Source organism: Syngnathus leptorhynchus, chromosome 8 (assembly GCF_054491065.1).
Source record: "Syngnathus leptorhynchus isolate UIUO chromosome 8, UIUO_Slep, whole genome shotgun sequence".
Lineage (NCBI taxonomy): Eukaryota > Metazoa > Chordata > Actinopteri > Syngnathiformes > Syngnathidae > Syngnathus > Syngnathus leptorhynchus.
The window spans coordinates 1,829,989-1,844,434 of NC_141202.1; the positions used below are offsets into that span (position 1 = coordinate 1,829,989).

At 42.5% G+C, this 14,446-nt stretch overlaps 1 protein-coding gene and 1 long non-coding RNA gene across 6 annotated transcripts in view; both read left to right on the forward strand.

The window, feature by feature from the left end:
• plcl2 (phospholipase C like 2) overlaps nucleotides 1-4,934 on the forward strand; it is a 60,198-nt gene extending 55,264 nt beyond the window's left edge. For all 4 annotated transcript variants that reach the window (XM_085919449.1, XM_085919448.1, XM_085919446.1 and 1 more), the window contains 3 exons: nucleotides 683-758; nucleotides 3,138-3,247; nucleotides 3,328-4,934. In XM_085919449.1, coding sequence (XP_085775575.1) covers nucleotides 683-758; nucleotides 3,138-3,247; nucleotides 3,328-3,546 — 405 coding nt within the window. In that variant the 3' untranslated portion in view covers nucleotides 3,547-4,934. The remainder of the gene's footprint in view (nucleotides 1-682; nucleotides 759-3,137; nucleotides 3,248-3,327) is intronic.
• Nucleotides 4,935-7,345: 2,411 nt separating this feature from the next.
• Nucleotides 7,346-14,446, forward strand: part of LOC147051682 (uncharacterized) — a 48,136-nt gene continuing 41,035 nt past the window's right edge. The window contains exons 1-3 of one of the 2 annotated variants that reach the window (XR_015067007.1): nucleotides 7,346-8,955; nucleotides 9,396-9,432; nucleotides 9,492-9,741. This is a non-coding gene — a long non-coding RNA (uncharacterized LOC147051682). The remainder of the gene's footprint in view (nucleotides 8,956-9,395; nucleotides 9,433-9,491; nucleotides 9,742-14,446) is intronic. The other variant, XR_015067006.1, reaches the window with a different exon arrangement.

Below are 14,446 nucleotides of genomic sequence, written 5' to 3' on the forward strand. Positions count from 1 at the left end.
TGGAAGCAGCATCTTAAAATAAATCACATAGCCATTTGATTCCACCCTGGGGGAGGTAATGACAGCGTGCAGCAATGAGCAGGTTTTGACTGCAGCTGCGGCGTCGCCACCATTCCACCGGCGGGGCTTTGCCGTGCTGCGACAAAATGATCGTCGTCATTAAAAAAAACAAAAAACGATACTGTCTTCACATGCTTTAAGGAAACTCTCAAACTTTGCTAATAAACCCATCGCACACATGAACGTGGTGTTTCAGCACCCCGAAATGGACCGCCTCGATTGCAATCAGACTCCTGCTACATTGCGTTTTGTCTATTGTCGAAGAATTGACGAGGCTCCCTCGGTAAGCGAGCGTCACAGCTAAACTTAGCGTGTGGCCATGACTCACCCTGCCGTTTGACTCGCTAAAATTACCCCAAGAGCCACATTTTGTCTGTTCAAAGCCAGTCGCGTCTACATTTCAGCCCTCCAGACGCGAGCGAGGCTTTTAATAGAAAAGTCCCTCCTGTCTGCTTTCCCTCTAATTTCAGGCTTTTGCGACCTCGCCCACGCGGGCCTTCCTGTAATAGTGGCTGCTGTCTTTTTCGGAGAGACCTCCCATGCGCAAAAAGCTTCCTGAAAACCACAGCGTGACCATGTGGCTAATGTGAATGCTCTCTGTGTGTGTGTGTGTTGGTGTCAGGTGATCCAGACTAGCAAGACTCTCCTGGAGAACTCTGACGGGGTCTACGAAAGGATCCTCCAAACCCAAAAAGCCGGTAAGCATGAAGCTACATTTGTTTTATTTTAGCATTGGTACCGAATTTCAAGACAGATAAGGTAGGTAACTAGACATTAGAAGAATTTAAAATTAACATTAATTTTCAGCAACATTCGTTATTGGGATATATACATATAGGCCAAGTTTAAAAAAAAATAAAAAAATCTTGGGGGTAAATCTTAGTGGTATCGGTACTTAGAATTGGTATCGGCATCAACGTAATTGAGTACTCGTATCGGTCTGAAAAAAAAAAAAGGGATATCGAACATCCCTAGTTTATTTCCACAAAGTAAAGACAGTCAGCGATATTTTTGGCCCAACCTCGTGTTTTTCAAGGCCGGCAATGTCCTCCAAATAATTGAGGATATTTCAAGCTAAACAAGCTGTTATTTGGAGCTCCTCTTCCGCTGCTGCTTAACATCTTGCGGAGCGCTCCAGGATGTGATGTAACTGTTATTGTAACACACACACACACACACACACACACACACACACACACACACACACACACACAAAATGTGCGAACTCCTGTTGACAAAGTGCTGCTTTGGCGGTCACGGCGTTTATGAGCAAACACTAATCCTTGCTGAAGTGTGAATACAAACATACGCATTGGGGAAAAAAAACAAAACGATATTTATCTTCATAAAGTCAAATCAGATTAGAAAGCAGACAGTGAAGGTTGCAACCACATCTACTCATGTCAGGAGTGTGTGTTGTGTAGGAAGTGGGTGGCCGCGACCAGACAGGGCCCTGTTGGTAAATCAAAAGACAAACACAGCTAAATCCCCCAAATCACTCGCTTCTAATCATTCATTCATATTCTGCCCTGCAAAAACAAACACAACTGATTGTCCCTCTCTTTTACTGTGAGCCAAAATCCCAAAACAAAAGCTTCTCGTCTCTGGGCAATTTGAGCGCGCGTGTCGTCTCATCACGGGGGAACTCGTCTACCTGCGGCGCTCGGTAGCAAACGTCCCATTTTCCACAGTCAAATAAAATTCAGGGTAGATTCATTAGATCAAAGTTAATCTAATATTCACATAGCACAAAATGGTTTCTAGCTTCCAGGCACTGCTTTTAAAATGAATGGAGAAATAAATGGATAGACACAGAGAATGAATAGAAATGCATCTTTGTGTTGAAATAGTGCAGACTTCCTGACTCTTTGCAGGCATTGCTTTTTGGAAATGCTTTTGTGGCTCTGCTAAGTTTAGAAAATGCCTACCAGTACCAACTCTTGTGCTGTTCACTGGAAGTGGTTTTGGGGGCTGACTTTAAAAAAAAAAAATCCCCCCGGCTTCTGCATAGTTGACAAGTTGGTCTTTGAAGCATGACTGGAAAGTTTTTTTTATATATATATATATAAAATAATTATGAAAACATGACTAAAATAGACCACAGATAAAAACAAAGACACACTTTGGACGTGTAGTGGCATTGTTCTTTGTTTAGTTTGAAAATGACTCTAAAATGGCTGCTTCGAACCCAACTTTTTTCTGGGCGCGCTTCATTTTCCACTGCTAGATAGTCTAGTTGCAATTCCGTGATAGCGTTGGGAAGAAAGTTTGCGTTCAAATGGCCGTCTGCTGTCCTCACACAGTCGTTCTTCAGGAAAAGAAGGATCTTCCCTCCTCCTGCCAGATTCTGTCCAGTGTTGCTAGGCAACCCCCCCCCCACACACACACACACATATACGTTTGTCGTCATAACGTGCAGACAGACAGAATTGGAAATGCGCGGTAAAGAGGCGCTGGCGTGATGTCATTAAGCCTTTCACGTCAGTCGGGGGAAACGCCCCACCGATAATGCCCCACCCCCGTCGTCTCGTGTTTCCATGGTAACGGCACCAACAGGACCCACGAGGAGCCTCGATTCCAGCTGAGGGCAGAAACCGCCTTGTAAGCTAGCAAACGCCGTCGAGGCTTCCTTCCTTCTTCATCCAACGTCATCTTCAGCACCTTGCCCGACTGTGTACATTAACGTTACGTTTGTTCCTTTGACTTTACTGCCTCTTAAGACGCCATCCCGCTCGTGTTCTAACTGGAGGTTGTAAAAAAAAAAAAAAAAAAAAAAAAGCAATAACAGTCTGGGCCATTAAAAAACACACACACACGCATTTCCCCTCCAATGTTCATTCGCTCAGAGTGCAGTTTAGCTCTCGGTTACACACTCAAAGGTTCCCGCGGGGGGCTGGCGATACTTTGAAAAACAATAGCTTGAGATATTGCCTTTTCAATGAAGGGATTTCAAATCACATACAGCAAAGCCTCGGCTCAGCAGTGCAGCCAGTTCTGGATGAGGGAATGAAAAAATGATTAATAATAATAAAAAAAAGAAAAAAGTTCTATCTCATGTCGATTGGTGTCTGTCTCAGCTATGCAGTTCCACCAGAACCTCCACGACTTGGCGGTGAAGGAAGGTCTGAAGGGTCGCAAGCTTCATAAGGCCGTGGAGAGCTTCACGTGGAACATTACCATCCTCAAGGTGACTCCTTCATTCACAATTTCACATTCAACAAGGTCAGTTCGGCCACTAAAGACATTTTTATTGTTTTCTCCCCTCAGGGCCAGGCGGACCTCCTAAAACACGCCCGCAACGAAGTGCAGGAGAACCTGAAGCAGATTCATTACGCGGCATTGACGTGCAACCTCGGCAAAGGACGACCGGCCAGCGGCTCGTCCGACTCCAAAAGTAGCCGGCGCAGCATGGAGGCCATTCCCGAGAAGGCCACGGCCGAGGCGGAGCTCACAGACGACGACGACGAGGACCAAGACGACGTTTGACGTCCATCTTGCATTCCACCAAAGACTTTCACCTACCAGACGTAGCCGCTTAATAATCTTCAGGTATTTGTTCTGAGGAAAGCGACACTTAAATTCCTTAAGAAAACCCATCGGGCCTGTACGGTAGTATCTTGACGTTCGACCACCAACCTCAGGAAAAACTAACAGTTTGCGGCTAGCTTAAGAAGCTAACACAGCAGTTGCTGGGCAGAGTGGGCGGGGATAAAACCAATTACGGAATTTTCCTCACGGGATTTTAGCATTTAGAATTCTGCAGAGATTTTAGCAGATTTGTGGGATTTTAGCAAGAGCATCACGTATTGTAGTGGGAGTTTCGTGAGATTTTACTTTAAGTCTCACGTGGTTTTGCCGAAATCCCATCAGATTTTTACGTTTTACGAGTTTTTCTGAAAGTTTCGTCTTTTGACTTGAGGTGCAATGTCTATTCCAATTCTTTGATCTCGGGCCCCAAAAAAAAATGACCTGAAATTTCTGGAGTAGCTCCAAAATTTTACGACTTTTCAGGTCGTTCATCAAGGTGACTCCGTACAAGATGATCGTAAAAACATTGTACTTGCCTAAACTCCCCCGTTTCTCCCGCGCAAGATTCGCAAAGTTTGTGAATTTTATTGCATCGGTGCCTGGTGAAGTTCTTTGCGTTCTGGACACGCGCACACACACACACACACACACACACACACACACACACACATTCCGAGATATTCCTTAAAGCACAATGGTGAATGTGATGGGAAGAAATGTTTACATTCCTGAACTTGTTGCGTGCCAAGCAAACCTGATGTGTATATATGGAGATACCTGTTACCCACCCCCCTTTTACTACTACCTGGGTTGGAAAAAAAGGATTTATTTTATAAAAAAAATATATATATGTACATGAATAAGTGTGACGGGAAAGACTTCTAAGCAAACCAGCAAGTGCATGAGCAGAACCGCCGGTGGACATTCTGCATTAGGTTAATACGTATGTGGACCCTTTTTATTTTGGTAGTGCCCCAGTACTGTTCTTGGATCCGTTTGCCAAGTTCATAAATACAATGTACAACTTATTCGATGTGGACCAAGATGATAATTCCCTCTTGTTAGCTTGTAGAAGTTGGAAGATGTTTTCCACTGCTGTGCTCAAACGGCCTAATGACGCAATCGTGGTCAGTTGAAGGGTGCAGCTGGCTGCTGGCAACATATTTTGGGTTTATAAATGTTCACTTGTGCAGATCTAATAACAACAATGCCACAAACAAGGCTGTCTTTCAGTGCCGTGGTGCGCTTCTGATTGCAGAATGGATGGAAATAATTAGCATTTTAACTGATTAGCAATCAGTTGGTAAAAAAAAAAAAATATATAAAGCATTGTTAAAAACACATCATCTGCTGTGTGGTGTCTGGGAGCATACAAATGCTGATTAGCTTAAGGCTAACTACGTGTACAAAACACCATAGACAGGCTAAGAAATAGCATTGGTGAGATGATACTTTCAAATCAGTCAAGCGAGGGCCGGAGCGTTCGTGCCTTTTCTCTGGGAATCATTCATGCTCAACTCATCCCTAAACGTGTTGGGAGCAAGTACAAGCAAGCCCTCTTGTGCAGCACTTAAGAGGCCTGGCGGCAGCCGGCGCGCTCTCATAGTCCCAAGAAAGACGCTCGCAGACAACTGCCTTTGTCCTTCAAATGTTACACCAATAGAAATCATTCCTTGTTAAATGAAGATTTCAAAAAAAAAAAGTCAGACCACAAAAGTCAAACGCCTCAAATATCAAATGCCTAAAAAATGATATCAGACTCGGCAAAAGTCCAACATCTAATCACCTCAAAAGTCAAATAGCAAATTGCTCAAAAGTCAAATCATTTAAAAGTTAAACACCTCAAGACTTCAAATGCCATACGCCCCAAAACGCCTTCAAAGATAGCCTTTAATATTTCACTTTGAAGCTAGCCAAGCAAACATAAAGCAAACAGCAGTGCATGTTTTCTTTCGAGCATTTTTATAGTACTTCATATCTCAAGATCTTAAAAGCATCTCGCAACCATTAAAGGACAAAAAGAAAGAGCTATTCATTTTCATGGGCCAGACACGTATCGATTATGACATTTTAGCAAAGATGAGACCAGAGACAAGAAAAGCAATGACGTCATGGGGTTGCTACTATTTTAGCATTAAGCTAGTGGATTTTGGTTGAACAAAATTCTCATTTGTTTGAACAATATTTGGGGGGGGGGGTCGTTGTCACTAAATTTCTTGACTTGAAATATATTTATCAAATAAAATTATTTAGCAATTACAACTACTTAATTTACTATATTTGGTTTAGTACTGTTTTTCAGAGCTGTAAATGCTAAAATAATGTATAATGTAATAATGCAAATAGAAAAAAAATGCAATTATAAAAATACGTTTATATTTTAGTGAAATATTACTTATAAGTTATATCTTGTAGGTAAAATGTGAATAAACCATGTTACATGGTAAAAACGTTTTCCCAGCCCTGGCTTGGCCACAAGCAAGTCAACTATTAAGCGGTGCACTGCTGACACCTAGTGGCCGTGACCGGCTAATGCAACCATACCACTAATTGTTGCGTGGGAGGGAGTTTGAGTCAACCTAAAGACATAATTAACATTTAAATACGTACATAATTTCAGTGTATTTTTTACTCTTGTATTGTAATCAGTTGTAACTAAAAGAATGGACTGAATTTAGTAATGCCTAATTACAATTCAATTTTGAATTCTCTGTGACAAAATGTTAAAAAGCCAAGTTAAGAAACATGTCTTGAATTATAAAATGTTAGATATTTTATTTTTTGACCCATTTCTTATACTGTATTGAATTAACTGCATTTATGTCAGTCTGTCATGCAATTCCATATCTGGAACACTAGATGGCGGCTTGTACCTATGGAATTCTTGACTGTATGCCCCCCCCCCCCCCCCCCCCCATACCCCACTTCCCCCTCCCTCCCTAAGGCAGCTCATAAGTTTTCAATCTAATCATGTTTCTTTCTATTCAGCCGGGAGTTGATAGCACCTGCCGTTTTCCCACAATTCACTGCAGCAGCAGTGTCATGATGAACATATGGCACTTTATTAAAATAAAAAGCAAACAAAAGATTATATGACAAAAACAAATAAAAGTGATGAGCTATAAAGTTGGACCTTTTACTGCAGCTTACCGAGGAAATGAATGATCACATTTAGGGCTGCATCTATCAAAACTTTTATCGATTATCCCACCGATTAATCATGCAAGAGGAAAAGTCTTTTTTTTTTTTTTTTCCTTTTAACAATACCAACACCAAGCAATATCAAAATTTTGGATAACTCATACTCACGTTGAACATTGTAGTAACTGTGGTTTAGAAGGCGGAGCCTAGTCCGGTGAGTGACGTGTGCGCCAATGAATGAGATTCTAATTAGCTGTTGTTTACTCAGTTAAGATGCTGGCTGTTAACTGACTATTAGCTTGTCTTCGTCAGTTGTGGGCCATAGAAGCTCACATATGAACGAATGAGTTGGGGCACTTCACCTCCTGCCCCTGCCAGCTGCTGAGTCAGCACTTTTCCAAATGAAGGAAACGTGAGAGCCATGGCTGCCCGTCAAGGCGGCTGAGTTTAAAGTAGTGACCAGCCCGTCATTCGATAGCTCACTAAACCTTGAGATGATAGAGCCAACAAGCCGCTAAACACGTCTGTCTTCATTCATTAGGTGCTTCTCATCATCATCAGGCCTCCTGTTTTAATGAGACACACACACACACACACACACACACACACACACACACACACACACACACACACACACACACACACACACACACACACACACACTATTAAGACTATTAAACGGACACATCTGTTTTTCATTAGCAGCTAAAGTCACCTCGACGCCGCCGTGTTAATGGAGCGAACCGAGCCCGATGAGCAATGCGCTAAACAACGCGTTGAGGGAGGAAGTATGAAAGTCATACCTACGTTCACCTCAAACTACTCGAGTCCAAAATGTACTTGGGCTCACTAGACAACTTGACAAGTCCAGTACGTTCCGATAACGTAGACAATCGAATGCACGGAAGGAACATGCGATATATTGCAATTAATGTGATGACTCCAGTGGATCGTAAAAAACGGCCACCTTTCACAATAGAAATAAACACAACAACTAGAAATAATCCACAGAGTCCAATAAAAAGTCAAATTCATTTTTGCTTGCTCAGCCCTAAAAATCACATGGCTTGCATTTGTGTGTACAAACAAGCATTGGGCATCATTTCACTCATGCATCTCTCTCACTGGGCCCTTCTGCTGTGTGAGCTGGAAAATTGGGAATTCCCACGACACCTGAACTCAGCACTGTTGGGACCAGGTGAGTTTGTCTGTGTGCAAATCAGGTAAAAAAAAAAATTCTTGCAGTATCCATACGTCAAAATACTGAGGCTCATTGTGACGCTTATAAGAGTAGTAGCAAGCTAAGTTAACAAGGCTTGAACTATCTATTAACTTATGTCACTTCATAATAAATCATTTCCATGGCTTAATCTAGTAAAGCAGCTTTGAACAATTTCTTACAATGCTGACCTGGAAGCCATTTTGGGTTCAGTCAAAATCCACCTAGCTACGATCTGGCAGACTTACATACGACCAACAACACCTGCCTACTGACCGGCCGACCTCTCTACCCACTTTGTGCTTACCTAGCTACCTACCAGTGACGAGTTCCTAACTCTTTACTGACACTATTTACTAATAATTGCTTATCTTCCCTTACATTAGCCTATACGCTTACACAGATATCAATTTTTACGACATGACTTCGACTCAATATAAATGAGCATGTTCAACGTAGCACCCGAAGGCTTTGTCGTAATTATTATTATTAGCGCTTCCAAATCTCAAATGAGCAGTCATCCAGGTAATGCTGAGTTTGTGCAATGCTAATACCCAGGCTAATAGCGGCTGGCAAGTGGAGCTAACGCCAAGCTAATAGTGGCGGTGAGGGACAATGCTGGCGCCACCGCAGGGACATGCCCGGCATCTTTGTTGGCCTTGGAGGAGCTCCCTCGCTTCCCAGCTTGTAATTAGTAGCCAGTGACAACACCAATGCTAATAATTAACCAAAGCAAACAATTCCCTTTGCGCTATGTTCTATTAATGTTTTTTTTCTTTGAGTTGTCATCGCAAATCAGGGCCATGTGCTTCTTTGAGCATGAAATGATGACTGAGGCAAGATGGTAGCTGGAGGATTTTCAAACAGTAAAAGCTAATGCGTGTAAAAGCAAATGTTGCATTTCATTTAGCTTTATATTGAATTGTTATTGGGCACAGGTAGAAAACACTGCAGTTGGGTTGGGGACAACATTTTCGCAACTACATAACACATGTTTGCCCTGTCAGGTAAATTATCATATTTATATCTGTGTATTTTGCTACCAGTCAGCAAACTGATGAATTTGGGCAATGTAGCATTTTGCTTTAAGTTAGCCAATGCAAGACCCTTAGTTTACTGTATTCATATACTGTGCATGTACAGTAGTTGATATTTTTTTTTTCCGACTCCATTATGTGTAAATTGTATGACAAGCAATTGGGGACTATTTTTAGGAAATAAAATGAAGACTGCTGCTTGTATCGTTGTCTAAATAAGATTCAAAGCTTGTTTGCTTCTGGCTATTGATTGGGTCAGCCCCAATTGAATTTTACTGTAAAACACAAAAGAGAACAACACGTTGATTAATCAAATATTTAAAATATTCAACCAAACAATATCATCTGTGAATATACAGTGGTATCATGACGGTTGTTTTTTTCTTTTTTCCGTGTGTCCGGTTTCGCAGGGGCCGCCTGGCGAAAGTGCGGCTGTGTGTGCGCCAGGTAGGTATTAGCGCTGACAGAACGACGCGTTGCTAATTGCTAATTGTGTGTCTCATTAGTGTTGGGGGTGACAGGTGTTGCGAGCGTGTCGGCCCGGCCCGGCCCGGCCCTCCGTTGGGCCGCTTCTCCCGTGAGTTTCCCTCCGTTCCCTCAGCGGCTGATGCTACCGAAGCTCCAGCTTAATGGCTCTCCCGGGAGTGTCCCCCCCTCGGTTGGTGGTGGCGAGGGAGTTAGCCGGGGGCCTTCTCGCCTTTTGGATACTGTTTTACAGCAACAGGCACGGGATAAATCCCTTGACTCGACGCACTGGTAAGATAGCTTTGTTTGCACTTTGTTGTTTGTCGGCCATTATGGGTCGGTTGGGTGTGTTGTTGTTTTTATGTAAAGACGAATAACTGTAGCTGGAACATGATTTGTATATATACATTTTTATATATAGTTTACTAACCGTACTTTCCCTAACTATTGGATACTTGTCGCTCAACTTTTTGTGCTAACTACCAGTGACGTACGCGGCTAATTAGCGGCTAACCAGGCCTAACTGACTGACTTAATACACATTTTGAAAACGAAATAGTATTTTTCCATCAACATAATGATGATTTTGTATGTGACTATATTTCTCCATGTTTTTTTTTTCAAGCAACAAATCCGTTGGTGTTTCAGTAAACTGCATATTTATTTTATGAATGTTTGATAGGGTAGGTTTACATTGAAATAAATGTTAATAGCTTGCCAATTATGAAAGCCAGTTTACTTAAATTAAGGGTCTCAACTCATGAAATACTTTTTATATCAGTCATTGCAGCTAGGAAAGGTGAGTACTGGTAACAGATTAACGGTCTTACTTCAAGGTTTTGGTACTTGTGGAGGTTACCAATACTAGCTACCGATACTTAATACAAATAAAACCTAATATGGAGCTACTCAACCGCCAGAAAAGATATATATACCTGCTTGAAAAATATGTGTGTGAATCTACTTGAGTACCTACAATAGATTTATCATTTCATAATCTTTGTAAAAATATAAATTTCAAATAAGCTCTTTCTCTTACACACACACACACACACACACACACACACACACACACACACACACACACACACACACACACACACACACACACACACACACACACACTCATCATCATCTTCATTGTGGTCTAATTGGATTACACCAGTGAGTGTGTGTTCCGAGTGTGTGTGTGTTCCGGTAATTGAGTCGGCCTTGTTGGTCAGTGGGGAATTGAAGTGTTAAATCCAATTCCGGATTGGTAGCTCTCGTTTAGAGTGTGCGTAGCGTGAGTAGCGACCATATGTCACTTGTTCCGCCGTCGTGAATATGAATGAGAGACCCCAAGTGGAGGTAGCGTGGCTATCACTTGACGCTCATTTGTCTGCATTGAGCGAGCGAGGTGGCCAACACCAAGTGAGAGTCGAGTCCTAATGAAGATGAAAGTGACTCCGGAGGGGTTGCACTCTTTTTTTTTAAGCCAGCTCGCACCATATGTCCTCATGCTAAATGCCACGACAGTCTTTGGCTAGTTAGAAGGCAAGTGCAGGCCTTAATGGTCTCACACAGGTCCCACAAAAAGCCTTTGATAACTATCATCATCATGGCAAACTTTTGTCGTCAATATCTTCAAGACATCACGCAGATAAATCTCCGTGCGTCGCTAATGAAGTGCGCTTAACATTAAAACATGCGATGGGTGACAAGTCGGTGACAAACGCCACTGAGAAAGAGTTCCGCAGGCCATCCAATCAATCAACGCACGCAGATCAATCAAAGCGTGAAGAAGGAGGAAGAGGAAGCGTCGATTGTCAGTTTTATTGAAAAATCACTCATCTTCTTCCTCTTGCTCCGCCACCGCCAGCACTCGAGGGTGTTTGAGGAGAAAGGAAAGGGAGGCGGAGGGAGGAAGAGTGATCATCGCCGAGGGAGTGCGGGGTCCCGCTTTCCCATCCGGATCAATGATAACACACAATTCAAAACTCACCAAAATGTTAAACAAAAATAAAATAACACATCTGGAAGATTAATGAATGGAAAAATAAAATCAACTAATTCTAATTTTATTTAAATATTGAAAAACTGATTGAATTTGATAACCTAGTGGCCATAGATATTACCATGATATACAAAATAGAATTTAATATAGTAAAAAACTATGCTGAAGATATTATTCATAGCTTTAATCAAACTTATTAAAGATACATTTATTTGTATTTTAAAGGGAAAAAAATACTCCATATTTTACTTACTTGGTTTTTAGTAAGTAAAAAAAAAAAGTACATCTTCAACAATTTTATTTTTCTTCCTTATTCCCTCAACATAAAGACTTTTTTTTCATCGTGGATACAAGTGTGGTGTTTTAGTTTGGATTCTCCACCAAACACATCGAAACCACTGACGCATGCAGCCGTTAGGTGGCGCACTTCTCTCGTCGTATGGCCATGCGACCTCAAGGAGGCGAGAAGACAAACTTGGCCTTAATGAAGTAGAAAAAAAAAAAAGCAAAAATGTTTTCTTCGCTTCTTTTTTTGTTTTTGTTATCGTGAAAAATAAAATGCAACATCTGTTGTAAATACATTTGGAAACATTAGTGTGTCCTCTGAGGGCTGCGTGCAAATCACAGGCACGGCGTGAACTCATCACTGTGTGCGTGCGTGCGTGCGTGGTGTGTTTTTGTGTGTGTGCGCTTGCATAACAGTTTAAAGACAAAAGTGACGACTTCTTCAAAGGACACGTCGTCAATATCAACCAGAGCACAAAATACTTCATACGGGATGCAAGTCTATTCCTCAAGTGGGCGAGAGCTAGGAGCAAGTTCCATTTGGCTTCGAGCAAGTTAGTCACTTTAATTTTATCAGTGAGCTAAACTGTCAGTGAATATCAAAAGTCTGCACACCCGGATATTAAAATAATGAGACAGAGATGAATAATTACAAAACCAAAATGCGACTTATAACCTGTACAACTGAGTCTAAATACATTTTGTTGTGAGTGGAAGTGAAAATAAATCATATAATCAGGTTGCGTAAGTGTGCACACCCCGCTGCTTAAACCTGGATTCAAATGTGCTTGTAAGTGTATCCCTCGTGCTTTGTGTTTTCAGTCGTGACCTGGTTTTCCGATCATTTCCTCCTCCTCAGCTCGGCCCGGGTGGGGACGCTCACAATTAAGGGCCACGCTCAGGGAGGGCTTGACAGTCACAGGAGCAGATGTTTTTTGTCGTTTTTACCTTCATAAACTGTGTGAAATGACAGCGCCAACCCCCTTCACATCACAAACATGTGTTTGTGTGACTCCTTTGTGATGTCGCTCCAAATTAATAGCAAAATGGAAAATAAGAATACCATCTTTTGGCTTGCTTCCAAATTTATGGATCAGTATGATCGAGTAAAAGTTTTATGCTACTTTGGAGACATTTCCGGAGCAAATGTCTCGTATGACCACGGGCGCCTCTGACTTTAGTTTGAAAGGTGAGCAGAATCTACAAAATAAGACGCCAACCAGGAGAACCACACTTGTTTTGTCCCCGCAGACAGGAAAAGATGGATTTTTTTTTCTTCCTCCATGGCGTCCCTATGCCTGCTCCTCTCCTAATTATTCCAATTATCACAGAGCAAAAAAAAAAAAAAATCCTGATTAATAACTGGCAGGATATTGTTGTGGCAATTTGCCATATGGCGCCGGGACTTGCACGCCGTCACCATGCCGTCATTAGCGGCGACTGTTTGTCGCAGGCGTGCAGCCGTGACGAGCGCGGCTCCCGCTCACCTTGCAACCCCCCTCCGATGGGAGGCAAGGGGGGGGGGGGGCTGGACGGGATACTTAGTATCCTCACAGCTTACCGCCTCAGTGAACGAATCGTTCAGCCCGAGCGAGAAGAAAGTAGCCCCTGACCAGTGCGTTGTTACTTTGGAATTGTGTGTTTATATTTGAAGCCAATGAGTTGAGGAAAATCTTAGCAGTTTGGTTACTTTGTTTCGAGAAGAAATTGGAAAAAAAAGTTGGAAAACTCGTCAAGCAAGGTCCCACTGTATTTGGTCAGATATCGTTGTAGCCCGGTATCGCAAGTTAGCTTCACGATTGCCACCGCTAATGTACACACACGGGTTTGCGCACACTTAGGCAAACACGCTCACACTTGGGAGCAGGCAGTCAAAGGAGTCGACTGAGAGTCAAGCGTTTCCCCGGCGAGAGCTCTCTTGTTAAGACCTGTTGGTATTCTCCAGATGGCAATAAAAATGCATGAGCTTCCAGAGCTCATCCACCAGAGAGAACGACAACAACAAAAACCTCTGAGAGCGAGCGCGAGAGGGGAAAGAAAAAAAAAAAAAAAGAGCTAGAGAGTCGCCAAGTCCGTCCTCGGAGGAGCTTCAGATGAGTGCGGATGTGCATCTTGTTATCGCTGGCCGTCGACTCAGCGCTTCTTCTCCTCCTCCTCCTTCTTGAGAGTAATACTCGAGATGAAATGCAGGACGAATGCCGGAGAGAAAAGTTTGGCGAGAAACTTGCCGGAAAGTGATGCGCGCCCTTGAGTGGGAACGCAATGAGACGTCTCATGTTTGATTGACACTCTACCCCAGAGGTAGCAATTAAGCAATGTGGTGATTGGGAGGCGACACAGTGGCCAAGTGGTTCGACTCACTGTCGAGTTAGGAGGTTCGAATCCCAGCTCCATTCTCCACTGAGTACGCCAGCTTCCTATTTTATTCCCAAAATTTTCATTTTAGGTTGACATAACTAGCAATGGGTCAGAACTAGTGGTGGGCCGATTGGGGTGTCCAGGTGAATGCCTGTCTATAATTGTTAGGATTCACAAGTTAATTATTATTTTATTGTATAACCGTTATAGGCCTTGGTCTCAACTTTTTTTTTTTACTTAAAAAAGATAAATGTATTAATATAGCCTACAGTAAAATAACACCCACTCCCAGGCATGTAATATGAGCTGATATTTCAAAAGCAGAGTTCAGGCAGCCTCATAGATTGCCGGTGTGTG